The sequence below is a fragment of the Balaenoptera musculus genome, chromosome 14 (genome assembly GCF_009873245.2).
Source record: "Balaenoptera musculus isolate JJ_BM4_2016_0621 chromosome 14, mBalMus1.pri.v3, whole genome shotgun sequence".
NCBI lineage: Eukaryota > Metazoa > Chordata > Mammalia > Artiodactyla > Balaenopteridae > Balaenoptera > Balaenoptera musculus.
Window position 1 is genome coordinate 23141722 of NC_045798.1, and position 24795 is coordinate 23166516.

At 37.7% G+C, this 24795-nt stretch overlaps 1 protein-coding gene across 4 annotated transcripts in view; it reads left to right on the plus strand.

The window, feature by feature from the left end:
• The window catches only part of TTC28 (tetratricopeptide repeat domain 28), a 651841-nt gene that overhangs the window by 352549 nt on the left and 274497 nt on the right, over positions 1 to 24795 (plus strand). For all 4 annotated transcript variants that reach the window (XM_036874395.1, XM_036874394.1, XM_036874393.1 and 1 more), the window contains 3 exons: positions 12388 to 12535; positions 19116 to 19388; positions 20274 to 20404. In XM_036874395.1, the coding sequence (XP_036730290.1) occupies positions 12388 to 12535; positions 19116 to 19388; positions 20274 to 20404 (552 nt within the window). The remainder of the gene's footprint in view (positions 1 to 12387; positions 12536 to 19115; positions 19389 to 20273; positions 20405 to 24795) is intronic.

A 24795-nucleotide genomic window follows, 5' to 3' on the forward strand; every position in this document is an offset into this window, starting at 1 on the left:
TGGTTTACTTTGCATTTTCTTGACTAATGTTGGCTGATGGCTAATGATGTTGAACATCTTTTTCTTGTGCTTATTTGCCATCTGAATATCCTCTCTGCTGAAGTGTCTGTTCAAATCTGTTGCCCATTTTTATTGGGTTCTTTGTTTTTTATTTTTAAAATTTATTTGTTTTATTTATTTTTGGCTGCATTGGATCTTCGTTACTGTGCACAGGCTTCTCATTGCGGTGGCTTGTCTTGTTGCAGAGCATTGGCTCTAGGCACACGGGCTTCAGTGTTTGTGGCATGCGGCCTCAGCCTGGGCTCTAGAGCGCAGGCTCGGTAGTTGTGGTGCACGGGCTTAGTTGCTCCGCGGCATGTGCAATCTTCGTGGACCAGAGATTGAACCTGTGTCCCCTGCATTGGCAGGCAGATTCTTAACCACTGTACCACCAGGGAAGCCCCTTTGTTTTTTAACTCTTAAGTTTTCATAGTTCTTTGTATTTCAGCATCATTCTTGGAGGATGTTTTCCTGAAGTATTATAGAATTCCAGGTTTACATTTCTTTTCTTTCAGCCCTTTAAAAAATGTCTTTCTGCTGCTTTCTGGCCTCCATGGTTTCTGATGAGAAGTCTGCAGTCATTTGAAATGTTATTTCCCTGCAAATAATATGGCATTTTTCTCGGACTGCTTTCAAGATGTTTTTCTTTGCTTTTAGTTTTCAGTATTTTGATTACGATGCTTCTAGGCATGGATTTCTTTGGGTTAATCCTATTTGGGGTTTGCCGACTTTGAATCTGAAGGTTTGTGTCTCACATATTGTGGGAAATTTTAAATCATTTCTTCAAGTTTATTTTTTTCCTGCTCCACATTTCTTATCGTCTCCTACTGGGATACCAATGACATGAATATTAAAGCTTTTGTTATTGCCCAACATATTCCTGAGGCTCTGAATATTTTTGGTTTTCAATTATTTTTCTCTCTGTTGTTCAGATTGGGTAATTTCTTTTGGTCTATCTTTAAATTCACTGATTCTTTTCTCTGTAATCAAAGTTCTGCTATTGAGCCCATTCCTAAATATTTCACTTTAGTTATTGTATTTTTATGTTTAAAATTTTTTATTTGGTTTTTCTTTATATCTTTTATTTCTTTGCTGGGAATGTCTGTGTTTCCATTTTTCACAAGACTATTTGCTCTTCTTGCAGCATGGATATAATAGTTGCCTGATTATTTTAATTTCTGCATCATTTCAGAGTTGGCATCTGTTTATTGCCTTATTTCCTTGTGAGTAGAGATTTTTTTGGTTCTTCATAGGCCAAGTAATTTTGCTTATATCCTGAATGCTTTGGTATTATTCATTGCATCTTGTTTACATTTTAAGAAGAATATAGTTTGTTTTAATAGACAATTTACCTGGTTAGGTTCAGGCTATAAGTCTTAGCCCATGTTTTGTGGACTTTGGTTCCAAAGTCCGTTAAGTTTTCAGAGTTTTTATAGTTCTACTGGGACCTTTCTTTTGTATGCACCACCCAATGGCCAGTTTGAGAACCAGGTGGTAGTCTGTTCTGTAGTTTAGTTCTCAAAGCCTTGGTATGCTATTTAAGGTCAGATCCAAACACCTCTTTATGGGATCTCTCATAAGCTCCCTCCTATGTCTTTTCAAAAATTCCCCAACACTTTCCAGCTCTCTGGCTGCCCTGCTCCCTTCCCATCCTCTAGCCAAAACTAGGGCTTTAGTTTCCCTGCTCTGCCATGCATGTCCTATAATCATGCCTTTATGAGGCATCAAGCAGTGAGAGGGCAGAGAGAGAGAGAAAAAAAAGCATTAGGACTCATCCAGAACTCTGGGGACCACAGCTCCTGTGATGAGGGTCCTCTTCCTCAGAATTTTATATGCCTGCCCAGCAGCTACTGCTGTTACTGTCCTTGGCACTGTTGGTTTGCCTGGGGTGTGGACTGGGAAAGAATGGAAAGAGGATTTTAAAAATGTGATTTCTCCACTCTTTCTGACCCTTGGGAGTTCTCTTTTTTGCTTCTCTGACCAGAAGAAGAGGACTTTACTTGGAGAGCTTTCTGTTTGCACCAATGAGTACTTCCTCATTTTGAGCTGCTTTTGAATCCAAGATGGGTGATACCAGATGGGAAGAATAAACAGACCAACAGAAAACCCACTGCTGATTTGGTACTGCTTTGAATTCTGCTCTCCTTCCTCAATTCATCTGCTACCATTTACAGAGAGCTCTTCCATGAAGTCTTTCCAGGATGTGGTTGTATTCAGTGGGAGAGATTGGATGCTTACTCTATCTTGCCTAGAAATGGAACCCCTTCTCTTTTGAAAAGATATAAAGTGTATTGTTATGTTTTTGTGCTGGTAGGTATTGAGGGGCAGACATTCTCCTTTTTCTTGTTTTTCATTTTGATGTGTGGCACCTTAACACATGTGCCAGTGTAGAAAGATTACCTAATATAGGAAGGGGAAAGAGGAAGACTGTGAAGTTTATTGTTTAGAAAAGCATGTGTGAAATATTTGTGTAAGTTTTTTTGGGCATATATTCTTGCCTTTCAGCCCTGCTTTTACCACTTGCTCATGTCACCCTGTCATGTCCCTCTCCCCAATACATATTCTTTTCTGGAGACTCTTTGTGTGAGCTAGCAATTGACAAAGGTAAAGGCTATCAGTGGTTTAGGCAGCACTTCTGAAACTTTGCTTTCCCAAATACCTAAAAAGTCAGAAGAGAGGTACTATTCCAAGGATTGGGGCTATAGATGGAATGGAGATGGGTATTTATTTATGTTTTTAAAAATTGTGTGAACTCTTTTATTTTCTTCTATAATTTTCATGTAAAAATAATTCTCCATTGATTATAAGAAAGTACCACTGTGGTGCAGGAAGTTATGCATGTGTCAGAACATTGGTTATATGGGAGTTCTCTGTACTTTTCACTCAGTTTTGTGGTGAATCTAGAACTGCTCTAAAAACAAAGTTTATTAATTAAAAAGATTCTCTCCCAGAAACTTCAAATAGATTTGACGTTTCAGGAGATATGTTATGTTATTGTATGACTTTGACCTTCTCCATGGTATAATGCTGTGGACTCCCATTTGAATTATAATTTGATGAGAAAAGCAAGAGTTATCAACTATCAGCTATCAGATCAGAAAGATCAGGGAGTGAGCCACTAATGGTGGTATTTCATCTGCTCAGGGAAGCCTTATGTAGAACTGCTGTATCCTAATATACAGCACTTATGGCAATAATTTTTAATAGACTGCTTTCTGGTGGAAGTGGATTCCGATTAATCTAGCATGGTTAGGGTAGAGTTACATTATGGTAGGTGAGATACCAAGTGTTTTTTTCAATAGTTAGTGAATCCTTTAATTCACACATTGTTGGCGTCAGTGTTTTTCGTAATTCTCTCTGCCTACCATTATTTTTTTTCCATTTTGCTTCTGGTTTTAGCACTTTCCCCAGGATCAGTCTATATGTGTGAAGGCACACATGCTCTGTGTTCTGGGGTAGAGGGAGGGTTGGTAGGGCATGGGCACAGAACTCATGCTGAAGCCAGGTGATTTCTTGACGATTGTTCAGAAAATTCCCTGGTTTTCTTCTTGGCATGACTTTACACTCCTCCTGTGCCACACCCGTGGAGTGAAGGCACAAGATATGGGCAGTTCAGAACCATTACTCTAGGGGACTTCAAACTTCTTTCGTTGTTTACTTTTAAAGCTTAAAAGGGAAACTCCAGATGATGGTAGACACATCTTATAATTTGACATAAACTTTAACACTGGGAATTCCTCCAGTGCTAGAAATTGACACCTACTTAGTTATTTAACTCCTGGTTGTCATTTCATCTTTAACTGCTTATCAGATTTCTGGTTTCTTTTCAAAATATGATTTTCCCATAAACTTGTTACTTTAACACTTTTGATATAATTAGTTTAAAACTAATTTTGGGGAAAAAAGTTGATATGATATGAAACAATTATGAGAGCAGATTTCTTTTAGAAATTGATATTCAGTGTACCAAAAGCCATGTTGAAGAGAAAAACAATTTGCAGCTGCAAATTTGGTTAGAACATTACGTTTAGGCCATTTGGGCCTCTGACTCTGGGTTGCAAACTAAATAATGGTGTTTTCTAAAATAGCCTTCAATCTCTTGCATGTACTTTCAGCATACAATAAGACAGACTAGTAAAAAATAGAAGCATAGTTTTCTGGAGAGATAGGAATGATTACTCCCAGCTGAGCAGGTAAAACATTGCTACATGAAGAATGTGTTCTTTGCTGATTCTCAAGGTTTTATTTATTTTTATTTTTAATATAAAGTATCAGCAAATAGAAGCAAAAGAAAATCCACTTGAAAATGTCAGAAAATAAAAGAAGCATAGCAAATTGTATTGCAGGTAAAAATCCATTTTAGCCGGCAAACAAACAAGTGTTGGCTGAGAAGCTTGCTGATGGCTCCTTTTGTTTCTCTTTGATTTAAAGCCTCATGCTTGTAATCTAATTAACATCGAACTGAGTTGCAAGTACAGTGGTCTGTTTAGTTCAATAATAATACATTTATATGAAAGGTTAATGAAATGAATTTTCCTTCCATTCAATTCATTAAAAATTGTTCTACAATCAACGGTTGCTAATGGAATAGAGATTAATATTCATGTTCATAAATTTTCTGTGTCATTTCTGATTTTCCTTCATTTCTGCCTCCATAGGTTGAATTTTGCAAGTATAAGAATTCCCAAACAAAAAGCTTGATTTAGAGGTTAATTGCACACCATTAATTCTTTTATCAAAGAGGTAGTGTGGGATAGTGGAAAGAGTTTTTGGCAGCAGGGGCAAGTTTCATAACCACCTCTTTTGTGTAATAGTTGTCATTAAGAGCTTCTTGCAGAATATTGTGAGCGTTAGTGATAAACTATGGAAAACAGTTAGTGATAAACTATGGAAAACAGTTAGTGATAAACTATGGAAAACAGCTAACAGAGTAGAGGTTCAACAAATGATAGCTAGAAAGGGTTTTGGAAAATAAAACATCTGTGCACTAAAAGTTATGATAATTTATAGTGGCAAGACTGATATGGTAAGACTGGGCTCTTGTTAATTCTAAAATAGGTGTCAGGCTTGGGCCTCAGAACACCTTGTAGTAATTCTAATAATCGGTGATCAGGGTAAAGTCTCTGAGAGGAAGGACTTTTTCATGTTTCTACAGATAGATTTTTGGTCATCTATTTTTGCCACCTCTTTCTTCTTTTCCACCTAGGCCAAAGGACTTTATTTAACCTGCATATGATGTTTTTCCCAAATAACAAATTTACTAGATAATTGAAGCCTACCCAATCAACTGCCAAAAGTGTAAACATTTTTTTTTAAAGATTTTTTTGATGTGGACCATTTTTTAAAGTCTTTATTGTATTTGTTACAATATTGCTTCTGTTTTATGTTTTGGTTTTGTTGGCCCTGAGGCATGTGGGATCTTAGCTCCCCGACCAGGGATCGAACCCACAGCCCCTGCATTGGAAGGTGAAGTCTTAACCACTGGACTGCCAGGGAAGTCCCCAAAAGTGTAAACATTTTTAAAAGCAATTTTGATTTAAAATTTCCCTTAAACGTATTACCTACTTTATAGGCTTTTGAAACAGAAGTTGCCAAACATAAGTTAACTATTTCGTTAATGACTGAAGGTTATCATTAAGATCATTAATTTTTGTTTTATGCCTAACTTTTGTCAGCCCCTCACCCACTTTACCAAAAGTAATTTCTATTCTGCAAGCTGGTAAAGCAGATCAGCCACCTGATTAAATAGCAAGTGCCAAACTGAGAGTGAATAGTGAGAAATTCACTTCAATTTTTTAAAATGTACCCACTCTTCATATATCATACGTGGTATCAGGTAGCAATCATTGTTACAACCCTTTGAGGTCATCCTTATCATCCTCTCTGTAAGTGGAAATGGCACATGAATTTGGGTGAAGTTAAGTGCCTTGGCTAAAGGCACACAGCTAAAAAGCAACTGGGATAGGATTCTAATGTCAGCCTTATGAGTCCTTTCTCTTCTGCAACAGCTGCCCTGGGAGTAAGTCACATAGCTTCAGTTCAAAGCTTTTGTAGTAATTATTTTTATTTGTTTAGTATATACCCTTTCACTTTGTGTTTGAAAGTTTGTTGTTAAAGGAAGACCAAACTCTAGAGCTGCACTGTCCAATACAGTAGCTACTAGCCAGTTGTGGCTATTTAAATTTAATTAATTAAAATGAAAGGGAATTTAAAATTTAGTTTCTTGGTCACACTAGCCATATTTCAAGTGCTCAATGGCCACATGTGGCTGGCCAGAGGCTAATGTTATTAGACAGTACAAAGAACAGTTCCATCATTGTAGAAAGTTCTATTAATTTCTCCCTTGTTCTAAATGAACATACATAACAAAATATATTACAAAAATAATTTGTGCTTATGTATCCATATAGGTGCCTATTTCATGCGAGACAGTGGAAACTTACTGAAGACATGGGTTCTGTCCCTTCATTTTTATATGTCATATTTTAATGTGACATAATGTATAATTTGTAATATGTTATAAATTTTATAGTGGGTAATATGTGTTTATGTACATTTTACTTGTACGATGGATATGTTTTAAGTAATACAAGCAGTCTTATTTTCCTGTATAATGCATTCCTGAAAAAGTATATGAAAGTCAAATATGTGGAATATCAAATACACAAATCTTAAACAAGAGATTGACATGTTCAGTGAGTGGGGAGTGTTAATTCCTAGAGAACTGAAAAATAAAATCTCAAATCATATCTTTCCTTTTAAGAATCATTTTTTAATATATATATCCTCTAATTTTATCTTTTCCATCAAAAATGAGCATAGTTAGCTGTTCTGTGTTCATCCAGTGATGTTAAAGCTTTTCTGCTTTTGGCACCTTGTAATCATTTTCATTTTTGACCCAGTTGTGGTTAAATTATAGATTAATGCTGCTGCTTTTTAAAAACTAGAATCAGCATTTCTATTTTCCCAATCTCTACTCATTTTTAAATAAAATAATAAGGGAAAAGTCAGTAAAATAGTTATGTAATTTACAAACATTGTTGACAAAGATGGTGATGATGTGGTAGCAGGTGGTATGATTGGATTGGCTAGCAGGTTATAGTTAGAGATATTTATTCTTCAGAAGATGTAAAAAAGTTCAAATTCAAACAGTGAAAGACAGGTTAGGAACATTAAAGTATAACAAAGTACAGATTAAATCAAAGGCAGAATATTTGGGAGCACTTGAACTAAGTAATAGATTGTATTGTACATATAAGTAAACACTTAATTTTTTAAAAAATTAATTTATTTTTGGCTGCTTTGGGTCTTTGTTGCTGTGCATGAGCTTTCTCTAGTTGTGGCGAGCGGGGGTTACTCTTCGTTGCGGTGCGCAGGCTTCTCATTGCGGTGGCTTCTCTTGTTGCGGAGCACGGGCTCTAGGCACGCAGACTTCAGTAGTTGTGGCACGCAGGCTCAGTAGTTGTGGCTCGCGGGCTCTAGAGCACAGCCTCAGTAGTTGTGGAGCACAGGCTTAGTTGCTCCATGGCATGTGGGATCTTCCTGGACCAGGGCTGGAACACGTGTCCCCTGCATTGACAGGCGGATTCTTAACCTCTGTGCCACCAAGGAAGTCCTTAATTTTATATATCATTACATATTATATACATTTGTTCTATATTTTATGTTATAAATATACATGTGTACCTATGAGCATAGGTATTTACCTCATTACTCATTTGAGCCATGGGAGAGTAGGAAGTTTAGGTTATTATTGGGTTCAGTGATGACTTAGAATTGTGAACCCAGTAATAAAATGTTGAAAGAAAAGACTTAAAGGTCCTTCATTGCTTCCAGGGGTACTTAAAGGGTGAATGGCTTACTGTTTCCCATGTTTAGTCTTTGAGTGTTTTTACTTTAACCGTGTCGTAGTCTGTTTGGACTACAATAGCAAAATACCGTAGACTGGGTGGCTTAAATAACATTTATTTTTCACAGTTCTGGAGGCTGGGAAGTCCAAGATCAAGGTGATGGCAGATTTGGTGTCTGGTGAGGGCCCACTGCCTGGTGAATAGATGGCTGTCTTCTTGCTGTGCCTGTTCTCATGTGGTAGAAGGGAAGAGGGAGCTCTCTGGAGTCACTTTTATAAGGGCACTAATCCCACTCGTGAGGGCTCCACTCTCATTACCTAATCACCTCCCAAAAGCCCTATCTCCAAATACCATCACACTGGGGATTAGGTTTCAACATATTAATTTTGTAGGGACACAAACATTTAGTCTATAGCAAACTCTCTGAGATGAGAGGAATGTCCACTTATTAAAGACCAAATACTAACAATTTTAACAAAAGGGCATAAATACTTTGGTGATTAGTTACATTTTTATTTCTGCTAAAATGTTACAAACCCTAACTATTAGTAAACAGTTACTGTAGGTAGCAGTCAAGACATTTATAGCTTTTTATATTCTTCCCCTCTAGACTGTGAGCACTTGAGGGTACAAGCCCTGTGGTACACATCACAGTGACCTGTGCTGTAGATTTTTAGAGAATGTTAATTGAAGGCAGGATGGAAGGAATGAAAACTTATACTTGTAACCTACTTGTATTTCTGTTTTTTGTGAGATTAAGTAGCATGTGTGGAATAAACACTGAAAGTTCTTTGTGGTGAACAACAAAAAAATATATGAATGACTCTGCAACACTTTAAAATCTAGGCATTCCCCCCTTTAGTCCAGTGTATTAACTAGCTCCCTATAAGTCTTTTTTTTTTTTCCTTTGGCTGCCCTGCATGGCATGTGGCATCTTAGTTGCGTGGTATGTGGAATCTTAGTTCCCCAACCAGGGATCGAACCCGTGCCCCTTGCATTGGAAGCGCAGAGTCTTAACCCTAAGTCTTTCTTCTTGGCTAAAGCTTCAGGTTAAAACCATTGTTCTCAGGGTTTAGGTGCTCTCAATAGTCGGTCCATATTGCCTTCCCTTCTCCATCTGCTACATAACCAGTGACCAGAATGTGGGTATATGCATGGGGAGTGCTGAGGCAGGGGGTATGTTATCTTGGCTGGGCACCAAGTGTTCAACGTTTCTTCATAGGCCCCACTTTTCCTTGGTGTGCTGCACATATACTGCCTCTCCTCAGTCCTAAGTGACCCAAATTTGCCCCTTTCTCAGATGACGCTGCTTCTTATGAAACCTGTGATAGTAAGAGAAAAATTAGGTCACATCAATCTTCTTGAAGTTATAGTAAACAGCTGTGAAACTCAGCACTTCTTGAACTTTGCTTTGGAAGAGGCTGGCGGAGAATCCTCTGGGTGGCTGCTACATCTCCCAAGACCTGTTAGTACCAATTTCTTTTAGTCAGGTGGTTCAGATTTTGTCTGGGAGCCTTACAGCTGTGAATTTCCCAGTTGCCAGCAGTCTTATATGGGGCAAGGGGGAGGAGTGAATAAAGCAGTGATAGGAATTGGATAATATTATATTGAATAATGAAATATTTTCAATATTTATTGGACTCTCCTTATATTCTCTTAGTCTATAATTATGTTTTCTTGTTATGATTTTGTTCTCATTAACTAATAATCAAAATAGCTCATTTTATTAAGTATTTACTCTATGTCAGGCACTGTGCTGAATTCTTTTTATTCTATCACAGTAACCCATAATCTAGGTTTTATCATCATCAACTTGAACTCCATAGTGGCATATCTCTCACAGAAGTATAGATAACTAATTTTTATTCAACAGCTATTCATACATGCAATTAATATTGCATGGGAGTAAGTTGGGAGAGCCCCACTTTGTAAATTAGGTGCAGGGATATGTCAGAGCTTGACTCATTATGCTATCTTGACAAGAATGCAACTCTAAGCTTTTAACTGAGAAAATCTTATAAAGTTGTGCTGGGGATTCTGGAAGGACATAAGGGAGGATCAAGGGAGACCTTGGAACCTTCTCACCTATATCTCTTTTCAAAATCTTCTGAAGAAAGGAAGCCGAGACTATGGGCAGCATGATCCAGTCATACCTTTTTTCATCTGATTTATGAGTGTCCTAAGAAAACAAAACATGCGTGCCCTTCTTTAACTCCTTTGTGTATTTGACACCATAACTTGCCATTAATGCTGAACTTTGCCTACCTACTAGGGAGTGGATACATGGGGAGTGGATGTCATACTTTTCGGTGATTTCATTTGGCAGATGGAAAAATCAGTTATTCTCTCAGTGAAGTAATGAACGATAATGCTTTGCTTTAAACATGCAAGAAATTATCAAAATTCATTGAGACTAATTTAAATTTTTGTGTTTTTCCTCCAGTTTTATTGAGATTTAATTGACTTACAGCACTGTATTAGTTTCAGGTGTACAGCATAATGATTTGACTTACATATACTGTGAAATGATTACCACAGTAGATTTTTGTGGTTCTTAAAATATGTACCTGAAATCATTACTACAGACACATTTTGTCTCTCTCCATAAATAATAGAGTTTACAGATATTTGGTGTATATATATATATATACACACACACACATATAGAAATACATTTTTTAAGTTTAGCTTTAATATAGAATTTATAGAATTATGTAAACTATAGTTAATTTTAGTTGGAATGTGGTACATATTACCTCTTGGATTATAGAAATCACCTAAAATGTGAAATGAAAAGGGTGGTGAAAAATGTGTATAAAGACATTAAAGATTAAAAAGTGGCTGAGTCCAGTGAAAGGAAGTGATCTTATGAATTAGTAATGAAAGTGCATTTACAGGTTATTGTCTTACTGGAGTCTGAGTTTTAACAGCTGCTAGTAGTTTAAACTAATAGAAGTCTGAATAGCCCATAATAATTTGAGTATTCATTCTGTTTATGGATTGTTTCTTAATAGAAACACTGAATAGTATTGCCTATCTTACATTACCTCAAAGTGTAGTTATAAAAATGAAATAAGTAAATATGTTTTATAAACATGAATGGTGCTCTCTTTCACTCTGTATGTGTGCATAATATAAAATTATAAAATTATGTATTAACTTTATTGAGTAGTTGTTTGAAACTTCATTTATATTCCATGAATACAATTTGTTACAATTACAAAGTATACTGGACTGAAAAAGTTACATTTATGTTACAAACATAGAGTATTGTAAAAGTATTTAAGCTAAATAGGAGGCCAAGTATTTTAGAAGCAGATGTCATATAAGCAATGAATGCATTAATATGTCAGTTTTATGTGTTATTTAATCAGGTACAAGGTCCTTTGCTGGTTAAATACTGGTAACACATTGATCATTTACTTGTTTTTACTCTGTGTTCAAAAACAAACTACACATTCTTAAGATCATTCTGAAGTTTAAATATTTTATTAATTTTCTGGCCCTTTCTGCAATTAGCTGGAAGGAGGGTTGTTTCCTTATATTCACAGTTGATAATACTAGTTTTTTAAACCAATCCAATTAAACAATAGAAAGGACAGCAATCTTATTCTGTTTCTAAGCAAAGCACACGTATTTTTAAAATTTATTTATTTTATTTTTTTTGGCTGTGTTGGGTCTTCGTTGCTGTGCAAGGACTTTCTCTAGTTGCGGCGAGCGGGGGCCACTCTTCATCGCGGTGCGCAGGCCTCTCACTGTCGTGGCCTCTCTTGTTGTGGAGCACAGGTTCCAGACGTGCAGGCTCAGTAGTTGTGGCTCACGGGCCTAGTTGCTCCGCGGCATGTGGGATCTTCCCAGATCAGGGCTCGAACCCGTGTCCCCTGCATTGGCAGGCAGACTCTCAACCACTGTGCCACCAGGAAAGCCCACGTATTTTTAATAATAGTTTTAAAATATTAAGTCTGAAACACCACATTAAATGTAACCATGTTGTGTTACTCATTATTACAGTTATCTTAATACTAATCACATATTGATTTATCTCTTTAATTAATGAGGAGAAGTATAAAATAAATGGAATTTGAATATCTCTCATTTGTCTTGCGCTATACCAGATACTTTGGTGAGATGTAAAGAAATCTCCAAACCCCTGTCCTTGAGGAGCTTATGCTATTAAAGTTGGGATAAAAGATTTTAAAAATCATCAAAAAAAAGTAAAAGTACTATGTGAATAAATACCAAAGAATGTGATAAAATCAATGTGTTCTAGAAGGGAAAATAATGAAAGTTTTAAACGTAATTTGCCTGAAAGAAGTATGCTTACATTTTATGATGTTCAGAGAAATCAGATTTGATTATAAACACTTTGCTAGGTTTTTGAACCAGGACCACCTCAATTTTAGTTCTGCCGACCTGTTGTTCTAATCAAGAACCCTCATCAGCCTTGGTGGAGCATTGTGTATAAGTAAAACATGCATTATCTTTTCTTTATTTCCAGGCATACTTCCGACAGGGTGTTGCCCTCCAGTACCTTGGACGTCATGCCGATGCCCTGGCAGCCTTTGCATCTGGGCTGGCTCAGGACCCCAAGAGTCTCCAGCTTCTGGTGGGGATGGTAGAAGCAGCCATGAAATCTCCCATGAGAGGTAAATATGATGAAAGTATTTGGTCCAACACTAATTTACATTAGAACATTTCTAGCCTTTGAAGACTTTAGACTCAGGCATTGAGAATGGATAGGTTATGAAATTAGCTAAGATTGGATATTTTAGACCAAGGAAGACCAGGAATCACTGTCAATAGGTGACATTAATGAGGCACAATGGGATGGTGGTAAGGCCACTGGCCTGGAAGTTTGTGGACCTAGATTATATTTTTGAATTTTTTGTTAACTAACTGTATAACTGGGTAAATGAATCAACTTCTCTGGATTTTAGGGTTACATAAGGAATCCCTATGTTTTTTGTAGTTCTAAGATTTTGTACCTCTAAACCAAAACACCTCTACTAGTAAGTTGATCTGCTCAGTTGGACCAATATGCCATCTAGAAATAAACAGATAAGAGACGACATTAAACATTTCATGAGAGGAAATATGGATCTAACTGTAGGCTATGTCTAACATTTTTCAGAGGAGCATTAAAAGATTATGTTGACTTGAAAGAGAGAGAAACATGGTAGATACATGGTTTTCTCCTATACTACTTCTGAATTATACCAATTGGTATTCTGGGACAACAGTAGATTGAAAATAGTACTGTGGAGGTTGGAGGAGTTCTAAGGGTCAAATCAGATTGGCTTCCCTTTGAGAAACATTGATTTTTGAGGAAGGAGTTCTTGGGAAGATTGGGTTGAAAGTGTACACCAGTTGTCATCTTTGCAGAGTGATGGAGACACTAAGGCAGGTTGATGGCAAATAGTAGACAGCTAATGACGTTCCACACTAATTAGGTACGTCAAGCAGAACTCTATTTTTGTTTCTGAAATGGTACGTTTTTGAATTAACCTAAAAATTTTGGTGGCAGTATCATTAGGTAATTTATTTAGTTTTGAAAATGTTTGCAGCATTAGATAATTTTAATATACAGGCTAGTATGGTACTTGGCTCAAAATATGTGCTAAGTAAAAGTTTGATTAACTAAATGATACTCGTATGGCCTCTGAGCAATTCATAACTATAAAAAAATACTTTCCTGAAAGCGAAGATTTCATGTTCTAGAAAAAAAGTGGAAAGGAAGCCTCTCTTCATGCGATTTTATAACCCCATACAAAGCTGAGTCTTTGCTGCAGGAACCTAATGGCTTCTCCCACCGGGGGACCTGCTGTTAATAAACTCTGACTTAGAGCAGATGTACTTTGGAGCTCCATGACTTGGGGAGGGAGGGGGAATGGACAACAAAAAAAATCAATCTGTCTCTCCTTTCCATTTTTCTAGTATTTTCTCATTCTCTCCCTATATCCCTCTGCAAGTAATTTACATGGAACATTTTTTATTTAGTTCATGAAGATATCCCTTCTTTATTCTGAGGTATTTCTGCTGCTGCCTTAGTATACTGGAGTGAATGTGTTGAGATCAGCAGAATCATACTTACCATTTTGCCTTTGAAGCAATTTGTTTAGATAAATATAAGAAAATCTTCTCTACACTGCAAGAAATAGCTCAGTGCTTCTGTCAGCCTTCGGGTTTTCTGTGCCATGTTCTTTCCCGTCTTATACTGAGTGACCTAAGGGCGACCCTGGAGAAAGCTGCATCTTACAGGTGCCTGGAGCGCTTTAATATTTTCTTCTCTTTCCTTAAAGCAATTTAACTTATTTATTTTTGTTATTGCCTTTACCACTGTAGCTATTCCAGGTGGGCTTTTCTCATCAACATTTTATAGAAAGACTGTTGCTTTGCACAGTGTTGTTCTGTGCATCATTTAACATCTTAATGACCTCTCTTTTTGTCATATGGTTATAATTCACAAAATCTGTCATCATTTGATGCCCATTTTTTACCCACTGTTTATTTTAGCCCCCTGCAGCGTTCTCAGTTTCTGCCATTGTTGCATAACTGTGCAGTCCAGGACACTTTACATGTAGGTCTGATCTGTTGTGTCAGTTGTTTTTGTTTTGAAATTCTGAAATGCAATAGGGAAGCTCCCTCGTCCAGTGCTTCTGTAAGCAAACAAAGCTCCCACGATGTGCACAGAGTTCCTGTGGTTTGGCCTTTTGGGGACGTTTCAAGATTTTCTTTAAAGATAGGGCTAATCTATAGTAATATACTCTTGTTCCCAAATAAATATATTAATCCACTTTGGAACTTACTTGATTTTTAAAATATTGTTGTTGCCTATATTGCTAACTGCATTAAGTCTTTTTTACTTTACTTTTGTGGTTTCATTCATGCTCACCAACCAGATATCAGATAATCTACTTTTCCTGTAGATATATTTACATCACTATATGTAATGTATTTCCCTTAAATCATTTATGTAAATGTACAAATAAGTATTAATATAAAATGAGACTCTTTCATGACCCTCAAATTATCCTTCTACTATTTTCCATTTCTCACTTTTAGATAGTCTTTCAGCAATTTCAGTTCATTGTATCTTATAAATGTTTATGTAAATTTGGATGGTGTAGCATAGTACTACTGCCAACCGCAGATTTAATAATGTAATTACAAAGTGAGATTGTGTTTACCTTTATTTGTTCCTCTAAAGACGCTAGGGCTGCTTCTTGCTGAGGGTTCTCTTGTGTATATTTTCCCTCCTCTTGTTAATTTGGTAATCTAAAGACTATTACATTTATGGGCTATCACCTGTCGTGGTGTTTCTGCCAGCTTCAGAGGATCCAGGAAGCTGATTTTATGAAGTACTGGTGGAAAATGGCTTGAATGTATAAGCTTTTCTCTCAGAGTCAAATTGGGGCTCACCTTTTATTTACCTGATTGTCCACCCTTGGTAACTCTTTCCCTCTGATTCTCTTTTAAGTGGCAGTCACTTTGCACAGAGGGCCTGTTTCTGAAATGTTATGTTAAAAAAAACCTGACTTTTCCCCCAAAGGTTGGACTCTAATTCCAGTACTGCCATTTGCTATCCCCTTGACTGAACAAGGTTGCTTCCTTTCTCTGCACCTCAGTTCTTATCTGTAAAAGGGGTGTGATAATAAGTACCTCCTAATATTGTTTTTTAAAATATTTATTTATTTATTTGGCTGCATTGGGTCTTAGTTGTGGCACACAGGGTATTCGTTGTGGCATGCAGGCTCTTCGTTGCAGCATGCAGGCTTCTCTAGTTGGGGCGCATGGGATTCTCTCTAGTTGTGGCGCATGGGATTCTCTCTAGTTGTGGTACACGGTCTCCAGAGTGCCCGGGCTCAGTAGTTGCGGCGCATGGGCTTAATTGCCCTGTGGCATGCGGGGATCTTAGTTCTCCAACCAGGGCTTGAACCCGTGTCCCCTGCATTGGCAGGCGGATTCCTAACCACTGCGCCACCAGGGAAGCCCTATACAGTTTTTATACATTAAAAAAAAACTTATCTTACCACTTTTATTTATCAAATGAGTGTACAACTGCTAACCAGACCTTCTGATTAGTGAGTATGGACAAATGAGACGTAATTACAGCCCAAAGCAGAGAAGTTTGACATTAAATTTTTTTTAATTTATGTCAAGTGAAATGGACTTTTTGTGTATATATCTTTACACATGCATAGATGCAAACATAGATGCATTTACATGTATATACACATATGTATTTAATATTGACATATACTTATCTATAATGTGTATAGATTTATGTAACCATCACCACAATCATAATTGTGATACATTTGACAAAGTGAGGAAACTGAGGTTATGTGGCTTTGAAATCCAGGTCTCTTTATCCTTAGCTCAGTATTTTCTGTGTTATTCCACATCAGCTTCCTTCCCCATAAATATTCTCTGGGCCATTCAAGCTGCCCTGTTCATCATTCCTTTTCATTCCATGTACCTATCTTTCATTCCATGCACCTTTGTTTAGGACAAACCTTCTGCCTAAAATACCCTCTACTCACAGAAAAAAGTACAAAGACTTGTCTAAGTCCTACCCTTTCTTTAAGAAATCAGGTTCTGTTTTTATGAAGCTTTCTGATTACCCTTGATAATCACTCCCTTTTCCAAACTCTTATAACATATACAGTATTTGAGCTTGCATTATAATTTATCTTTTTTATATGTATAGTCTCTTCCCTATATACTACAAATGGAAATTTGATCTTTTACCTCTTAATCCTTCCGTTTCATTTTTATTTAGTAAAAATTTGTACAAATGAAGATTTCCTTTTCTTTTGAAAATCTTCCAGGTGTTTCCCTTGGTCCTCTAACTGTGGCAATGTTCTCTCTTCTTTCTACTATTGTGTAGCTTTAGAGGCTCTATTGGATGACTCTTTTTTTGAACTTAGCCGTGGTTGCAATGGTTAAAAAAATCACCAGCTGAAAAGTAGAATCTTTGCTGGCCATCAGTCATTTTGTGCCATCTGTGTCTGAACACTCTTCCTGTGTTTTGGGAACTCCCTGTCTTTTACTTCTGCCTCCTTGCCTTCCACTATAAAAGTTGAAAACATCAGATCCTACCTTTCTCATCCTCCTTTGCAACTGAGACTCCACCTTTGAATTAGGAGCTAAAGGCTGAAAGAAGAAAGGATATACAGAATTTGTTCCAGTGGTGGCAGGTGGCAATAGTGACATCTGTTTTCCAAGGGTGACATTTAGTAGTGGTGGAGGCAGAATTACAAGCTGCAGTGTCCTGTGTTTACTTGCAGTGGTGATGTTGCCTTCACCAGGAAGCTTTTGTGACATGATTTTGACTGTGGGTCTGGAGGCCTGGTTTTCCACCCTTTATTTATTTATTTGTTTTTGGCTGTGTTGGGTCTTCGTTTCTGTGCAAGGGCCACTCAGTAGCCACTCAGTGCATTTCTTCTCTGCTTAAAATCAGCCGGAATTGACTTCTTGTGTGAACAAGAATTTTGCCTAGTATGGTATCAGAGAACCTGGACTTAGATCCCTGCAATAGGTTCTTGTCTTGGCTTTGTCCCAAGCTATCTGACCTTGCGTGAATGCTCAATACTTAAATACTCAGATTCTTCATTTCTAAAATAATGGTGTTGGGCTTCCCTGGTGGCGCAGTGGTTAAGAATACGCCTGCCAATGCAGGGGACACGGGTTCGAGCCCTGGTCCGGGAAGATCCCACATGCCGCGGAGCAACTAAGCCCGTGCGCTACAACTACTGAGCCCACGCACCACAACTACTGAAGCCCGCACGCCTAGAGCCTGTGCTCCACAACAAGAGAAGCCACCGCAGTGAGAAACCCTCACACCACAACAAAGAGTAGCCCCCACTCGCCACAACTAGAGAAAGCCCACGCACAGCAACGAAGACCCAACACAGCCAAAAAAATAAATAAATAAAAATAAATAAATTTAATAAATAAATAAAATAAGGGTGTTTTCAAGGTCTTTTCAGCCCTAAAATTCTGTTATTTTTGCTTCTGCTAATTGGCCAGTGGGATGCTAATGTGTGATCATCACTGGCTGCCAAATCCATCAGTGGGTACCACCAAAATTCTGCTCACAGTTATTTCAGTATGACATTGTTCTTTTCCTGTTCTAGCAATTCCTGGGTCCTTGTGCCTGTATTTAACCCTATTGGTTAGCAAGCGTTTACTGGTACTGTGTACTGCTTGCATCTTGACAGGTGTAAAAATGTTCTTTGTTCTCTGTTTAGTGATCTGATTGAAGGGAAAAATGCTTTAGGCACCAGTAGTTTTCGAGGTTTCCGTGGTAATGTTGATTCAGATGAGAGCTCCTTAGTGGCAAGTGGAGATTTGAAGTCATAAATTGTAAAAATTACATTTTAATGCAGTACTGTTGGCTGAGAGATTCACAGTTTAAAGAGACCAACCTTTCAATAGTTTTTTTTTTCACATAGGCACAGTGGAACAACTAATGTGAAACAGTTTTTCAGGAAAGTTAACAACAAAAGTGTTACAAGTGCTACCTCATTGTAAGGTTATAGTCATTAGCTCTGCTACAGTCTTTAAAAAAAAAAAAAAAGAGGAGGAAGAAGGAGCTTAGAGGTCATCCACTTTGAAACCTAGCTTCAAAAGGAAAGAATCTCCCTGTGGCTTCCTGACCCCTAATCTGTGTCCTTTCCATAACATGAAAATAAAATGAGATAAACATTAATTTTGTCTTTCATCTTACCTTCGTAAACTCAGACGATTTCTTTTTTCTTCTTGATATGCACGGAAACCAAAAATTTCATGTGATTTGCTTTATTGTGATATTTGCTCTGTTGCAGTGGTCTGGAAGCAGACCCACAGCATCTCTGAGGTCTGCCTGTATACAGTAGGGGTGGGACTTGAGTGATGTGCCTGTGATATTTTGAGAGGGCAGGAGGTCAGAGAAGGGAGAACCATTCAGGGAAAGTGGTGGGTCCTGATCAAAGAAAGACCAGAAGAGAGGATGAGTGTGGCGTATGCATGTGAAAGTGATGTAAGGAAATTACTGGAAAGACATTGGTGTTACCCAGTCGTATGAATGAGTGGACAGTGAGGGTGGTGCTAGATCGAAAGGTTGAGTTTGTACCTGAAACAGGCCATAAAAAGATATGATAAACATTTGTTTCTAGAGCGTATTGGAAAAGATTGTTTTGTGTATAATCCTACATTCTCTTATTTTCTTTTGTTTTTCTTCAGACTCCCTCGAGCCCACTTATCAACAACTTCAGAAAATGAAACTGGACAAGAGTCCCTTTGTGGTCGTGTCTGTGGTTGGGCAAGAACTCCTGACAGCTGGCCATCATGGGGCCTCTGTGGTTGTCTTAGAAGCCGCTCTGAAGATTGGCACCTGCAGCCTCAAACTAAGAGGTTCCGTTTTCTCTGCGCTGAGCAGTGCTTACTGGTCTCTCGGAAACACAGAGAAGAGCACTGGATACATGCAGCAGGACTTGGATGTAGCCAAGACCTTAGGTAGAGTTATGCTTTTCTCCTTTATTTCAGTACAGAAAGGAATTGAAGAAAGCTGATTAACCTGACGTGAATGGGAGTAATATGTGCAATGAAAAGTGATTGTACCTCGGGAACATTCTTAGTTTTAGAGTACTTAGGTCTTTAGGACTTTTCATTTAACAAGGTATCAAGCTCCCAAAAGGCCAAAAGATATGGATTAACATATTCATTGCCTCCTCAGAGATACGGGCTCACAGATTTACTATCTCAAATGATAGATTTGTGGGTGAATCTTTCACCTTAATTTTCATTTTTGCCTACATTAGAATGCACCATCATTTTGTTGGAGTGCAGTGGTTAAGACTGTGGACTATGGGGCCAGACTGCTGAGTTTAGAATCCTGGCTCTGCCACTTAACTAGCTGTGTGACCTTTGGCAAGTTGCCTAATCTCTGTGCTGCTGTTTCCTCATTTTAAAAAAAATGTGGTTTATGATAATCATCACAGTGATTATTCAAGGACTTGCAGGACTGCAGTAAGAGAAGAGATATGGTGAGTCTGCCATCAGCATACTTGTAAAGAAGCAACATATTATGGTAGGTGTGGAGTAAAGTGACTGAACCAACAAGCTGATGGTTGTTCAGAAACAAAGCAATGACCTCTCATTTCCAGAACACTAATGTCCCTGACTGCAGTTGTATGTTATAACATCAATAACAGTTGTCCAGAGATTTAACTTCTAGGACCATAACTTCCCACATAGAGTCTTTTAGAAGAAGAAAAGAAGGCAAGTGAAATCTTAGCTAGTAAATCTGTGCCTCTTGAAGTAAGATGGCCATTATATATTATAAATAATGCTGTAACTTAGATAAATTTTATCTTTTTTTTTTTTTTAAACCCAATTCAGGTGACCAGACAGGAGAATGCCGAGCTCATGGGAATCTGGGCTCTGCATTCTTCTCCAAAGGAAATTACCGGGAGGCTCTCACTAACCACAGGCATCAGTTGGTGCTTGCCATGAAACTCAAGGATCGAGAGGTAGGAAGTTTACCTGCAGATCAAAACCAGTTTTTTTGAAACATGGGGTCTTTTTTTGCTGCTCAAAATGTTCTAGGTATCTTAAAATATTACTTTCAGGAGTTGATAATCATTGCTTCTAACTTTCATCAACAATGAGGTGTTGAACATCTATCACATACAGGACTTGGGGATATAGAGGTAAATGAGACATGGTCTCTGACCTCAGGATCTAACAGCTTGGTCAGATACATTGTTCTTATTCTCTTCAAATGTGCTATGGATATATGTAAAATTAGCAAAATGCTATATCATTATGACATATTCATTAAATTAAAGAAGCACACATTGTGCTTTATCTGAGATGGAGTATTATTGCTGTGAATCCTTCACATTGTTTCTTTGGTGGATTTTTAACTCTGGTGGTAGAAGCATGTTAAGTCTCACTGACAGACCTGAATCGTAATGATAGAGAAATATCATCCTAGTCTTTTCTAGATAAATGAAATGAAATATTCTCAGAAACTTGATATCCAGTAGATGCAACTTGATGGTGCCTGCAGAGTGGAAAGAGGGTGGGGTTTGGTAGGAGACAGACCCAGATTTGAATCCCTGCTTCAGTTCTTCCTGGCTCGGGGATCTTGGGGAAGTTATTATTTAACTTCTCTTTGCCTCTTACATCTTATTCAGAAAATGATGATTCTGTTTATTCCATACACAGTTGTGATAGGATTATAAATAATACATGTAAAGTACCTAGCATGGTACCTGGAATTCCATAAATGGTAGTAGTAATATAATATTATAAATAAGAATGAAGTTAATAGCAGAGGCAACAGTAAATTTATGAATTAATCTATGTGTTGGAAAATATGTTTAGTTACATTTACATCTCAGAATGTCACTGTAGGACGTTATGGAGATTAACTATATTATTTAAATGACCCAGCATCTTCATGTCTCTAGAACACAGTCAGGCACTAGAAAGGAATTGGGAAAGAAAAAAACCTTTACTTCAGTGGCATGCTGGAATCTCCCCTTGGGAAAGCTGGACTCCCAGAAAGTCTCTCTCATCCATGGGTATCAGAAAAAAGCCTTTGAAAGCTCCAAGGGCGGTGAATTTGGGGCAATTTTCTTCTCAAGAGAGTTGCCTAAACACTTTTCTCTTTACCTATTTACTCTTAGTTTACAAACATTTCTTATAAGCCAGATTATCTGATTTCTTGATGTTAAGAGAATGAAAAGAGGGCTCAGATTTCTAGAGGCAGATATACTGATGGCATTAAGAAGTGAGAGCCAGGTTTAAGAACTAAAACAGCATCAGTATCTAGATAGAGCCATTTAGTGTAGGGACATATAGCTATAAATATGTCAAGAGCTGAATTTATACCCCATTTTCCTAACCCTTGAGGTGTATATATTAGCTCGATTACTGGATAAGCTAGAAAGACTTTTAATTAGGGACATAGGGTTGTGATAGGTATTAAAAAGGAGAACACTCAATCGCTGCCAAGATTCTGGAATTCCAGAGGAAACAGAGACTGATATAGAGCTGAGGAAGCTTTGTGAAACAGGTAGAAATCAAGCTGGCCCCCAAGTGAGATGCAGAAGTTGCCATATGGGGTTCTAAAACCTGGTCAGCAGATAAGTCATGTTTTGCTGAGTGATAAGATAGTTTATTCCTTTAGCAAAGAACAGATATTTTCCACCATCCTATTATATATATTATATATATAGTCACAGATCCTTGGTTTTTTTTAAAATTGAGTTTTGAACTTTATTTATTTATTTATTTATTTATTTTTGCTGCGTTGGGTCTTCGTTGCGGCATGCAGGCTTTCTCTAGCTGCACGCAGGCTTTCTCTAGCTGGAGCAAGTGGGGACTACTCTTCATTGCGGTGCTCGGGCTTCTCCTTGCTGTGACTTCTCTTGTTGTGGAGCATGGTTTCTAGGTGCACAGACTTCAGCAGTGTGGCACGTGGGCTCAGTAGTTGTGGTGCACGGGCCCAGTTGCACCTTGGCATGTGGGATCTTCCAGGTCCAGGGCTTGAACCCGCGTCCCCTGCATCGGCAGGCAGATTCTTAACCACTGCGCCACCAGGGAAGTCCCCATGGTTTTTTTAAAAGGTGATATTTATTAGTTTTATCTAATTACATAAGAAATACATGAAAATAACCAACTGTAAGCTTACCATCCTATTAATATTTTGGGTATAATCTTTTGATCATATATGCAGTTATAATTGTTCATATGTATTCACACAAGAATTGAAATCCTATTATATACTGTTTTAACTTGTTTTTTCATTAATATTTTCAACTTATTTTTTTTTAACATCTTTATTGGAGTATAATTGCTTTAGAATATTGTGTTAGTTTCTGCTGTATAAGAAAGTGAATCAGCTATATGCATATGTATATCCCCGTATCCCCTCCCTCTTGCATCTCCCTCCCACCCTCCTTATCCCACCCTTCTAGGTGGTCGCAAAGCACCAAGCTGATCTCCCTGTGCCATGCAGCTGCTTCCCACTAGCTATCTATTTTACATTTGGTAGTGTATGTACGTCAGTGCTACTCTCTCACTTCGTCCCAGCTTACCCTTTCCCCTCCCTGTGTCCTCAAGTCCATTCTCTACATCTGTGTCTTTATTCCTGTCCTGCCCCTAGGTTCACCTTTTTTTTTTTTTTAGATTCCATATATATGTGTTAGCATATGGTATTTGTTTATCTCTTTCTAATTTACTTCACTCTGTATGACAGACTCTAGGTCCATCCACCTCACTAAAAATAACTCAATTTCGTTTCTTTTTATGGCTGAGTAATATTCCATTGTATATATGTGCCACATCTTCTTTATCCATTCATCTGTCGATGGACACTTAGGTTGCTTCCATGTCCTGGCTATTGTAAATAGTGCTGCAATGAACATTGTGGGACATGACTCTTTTTGAATTATGGTTTTCTCAGGGCATATGCCCAATAGTGGGATTGCTGGGTCGTATGGTAGTTCTATTTCTAGTTTTTTAAGGAACCTCCACACTATTTTCCATAGTGACTGTATCAATTTACATTCCCACCAACAGTGCAAGAGGATTCCCTTTTCTCCACACCTTCTCCAGCATTTATTGTTTGTAGATTTTAATTTTTTTAAATTTTTTAACATTTTTATTAGAGTATAATTGCTTTACAATGGTGTGTCAGTTTCTGCTTTATAACAAAGTGAATCAGTTATACATATACATATGTCCCCATATCTCTTCCCTCTTGCATCTCCCTCCCTCCCACCCTCCCTATCCCACCCCTCTAGGTGGTCACAAAGCACCGAGCTGATCTCCTGTGCTATGTGGCTGCTTCCCACTAGCTATCTATTTTACGTTTGGTAGTGTATATATGTCCATGCCACTCTCTCACTTTGTCCAAGCTTACCCTTCCCCCTCCCCATATCCTCAAGTCCATTCTCTAGTAGGTCTGCATCTTTATTCCCGTCTTGCCCCTAGGTTCTTCGAACCATTTTCTTTTCTTTCTTTTTTTTTTTTTAGGTTCCATATATATGTGTTAGCATACGGTATTTGTTTTTCTCTTTCTGACTTACTTCACTCTGTATGACAGACTCTAGGTCCATCCACCTCACTACAAATAACTCAATTTCGTTTCTTTTTATGGCTGAGTAATATTCCATTGTATATATGTGCCACATCTTCTTTATCCATTCATCTGTCGATGGATACTTAGGTTGTTTCCATGTCCTGGCTATTGTAAATAGAGCTGCAATGAACATTTTGGTACATGACTCTTTTTGAATTATGGTTTTCTCAGGGTATATGCCCAGTAGTGGCATTGCTGGGTCATATGGTAGTTCTATTTTTAGTTTTTTAAGAAACCTCCATACTGTTCTCCATAGTGACTGTATCAATTTACATTCCCACCAACAGTGCAAGAGGGTTCCCTTTTCTCCACACCCTCTCCAGCATTTATTGTTTGTAGATTTTTTGATGATGGCCATTCTGACCGGTGTGAGATGATATCTCATTGTAGTTTTGGTTTGCATTTCTCTAATGATTAATGATGTTGAGCATTCTTTCATGTGTTTGTTGGCAATCTGTATATCTTCTTTGGAGAAATGTCTGTTTAGGTCATCTGCCCATTTTTGGACTGGGTTGTTTATTTTTTTGATATTGAGCTGCATGAGCTGCTTGTATATTTTGGAGATTAATCCTTTGTCAGTTGCTTCATTTGCAAATATTTTCTCCCATTCTGAGGGTTGTCTTTTGGTCTTGTTTATGGTTTCCTTTGCTGTGCAAAAGCTTTTAAGTTTCCTTAGGTCCCATTTGTTTATTTTTGTTTTTATTTCCATTTCTCTAGGAGCTGGGTCAAAAAGGATCTTGCTGTGATTTATGTCATAGAGTGTTCTGT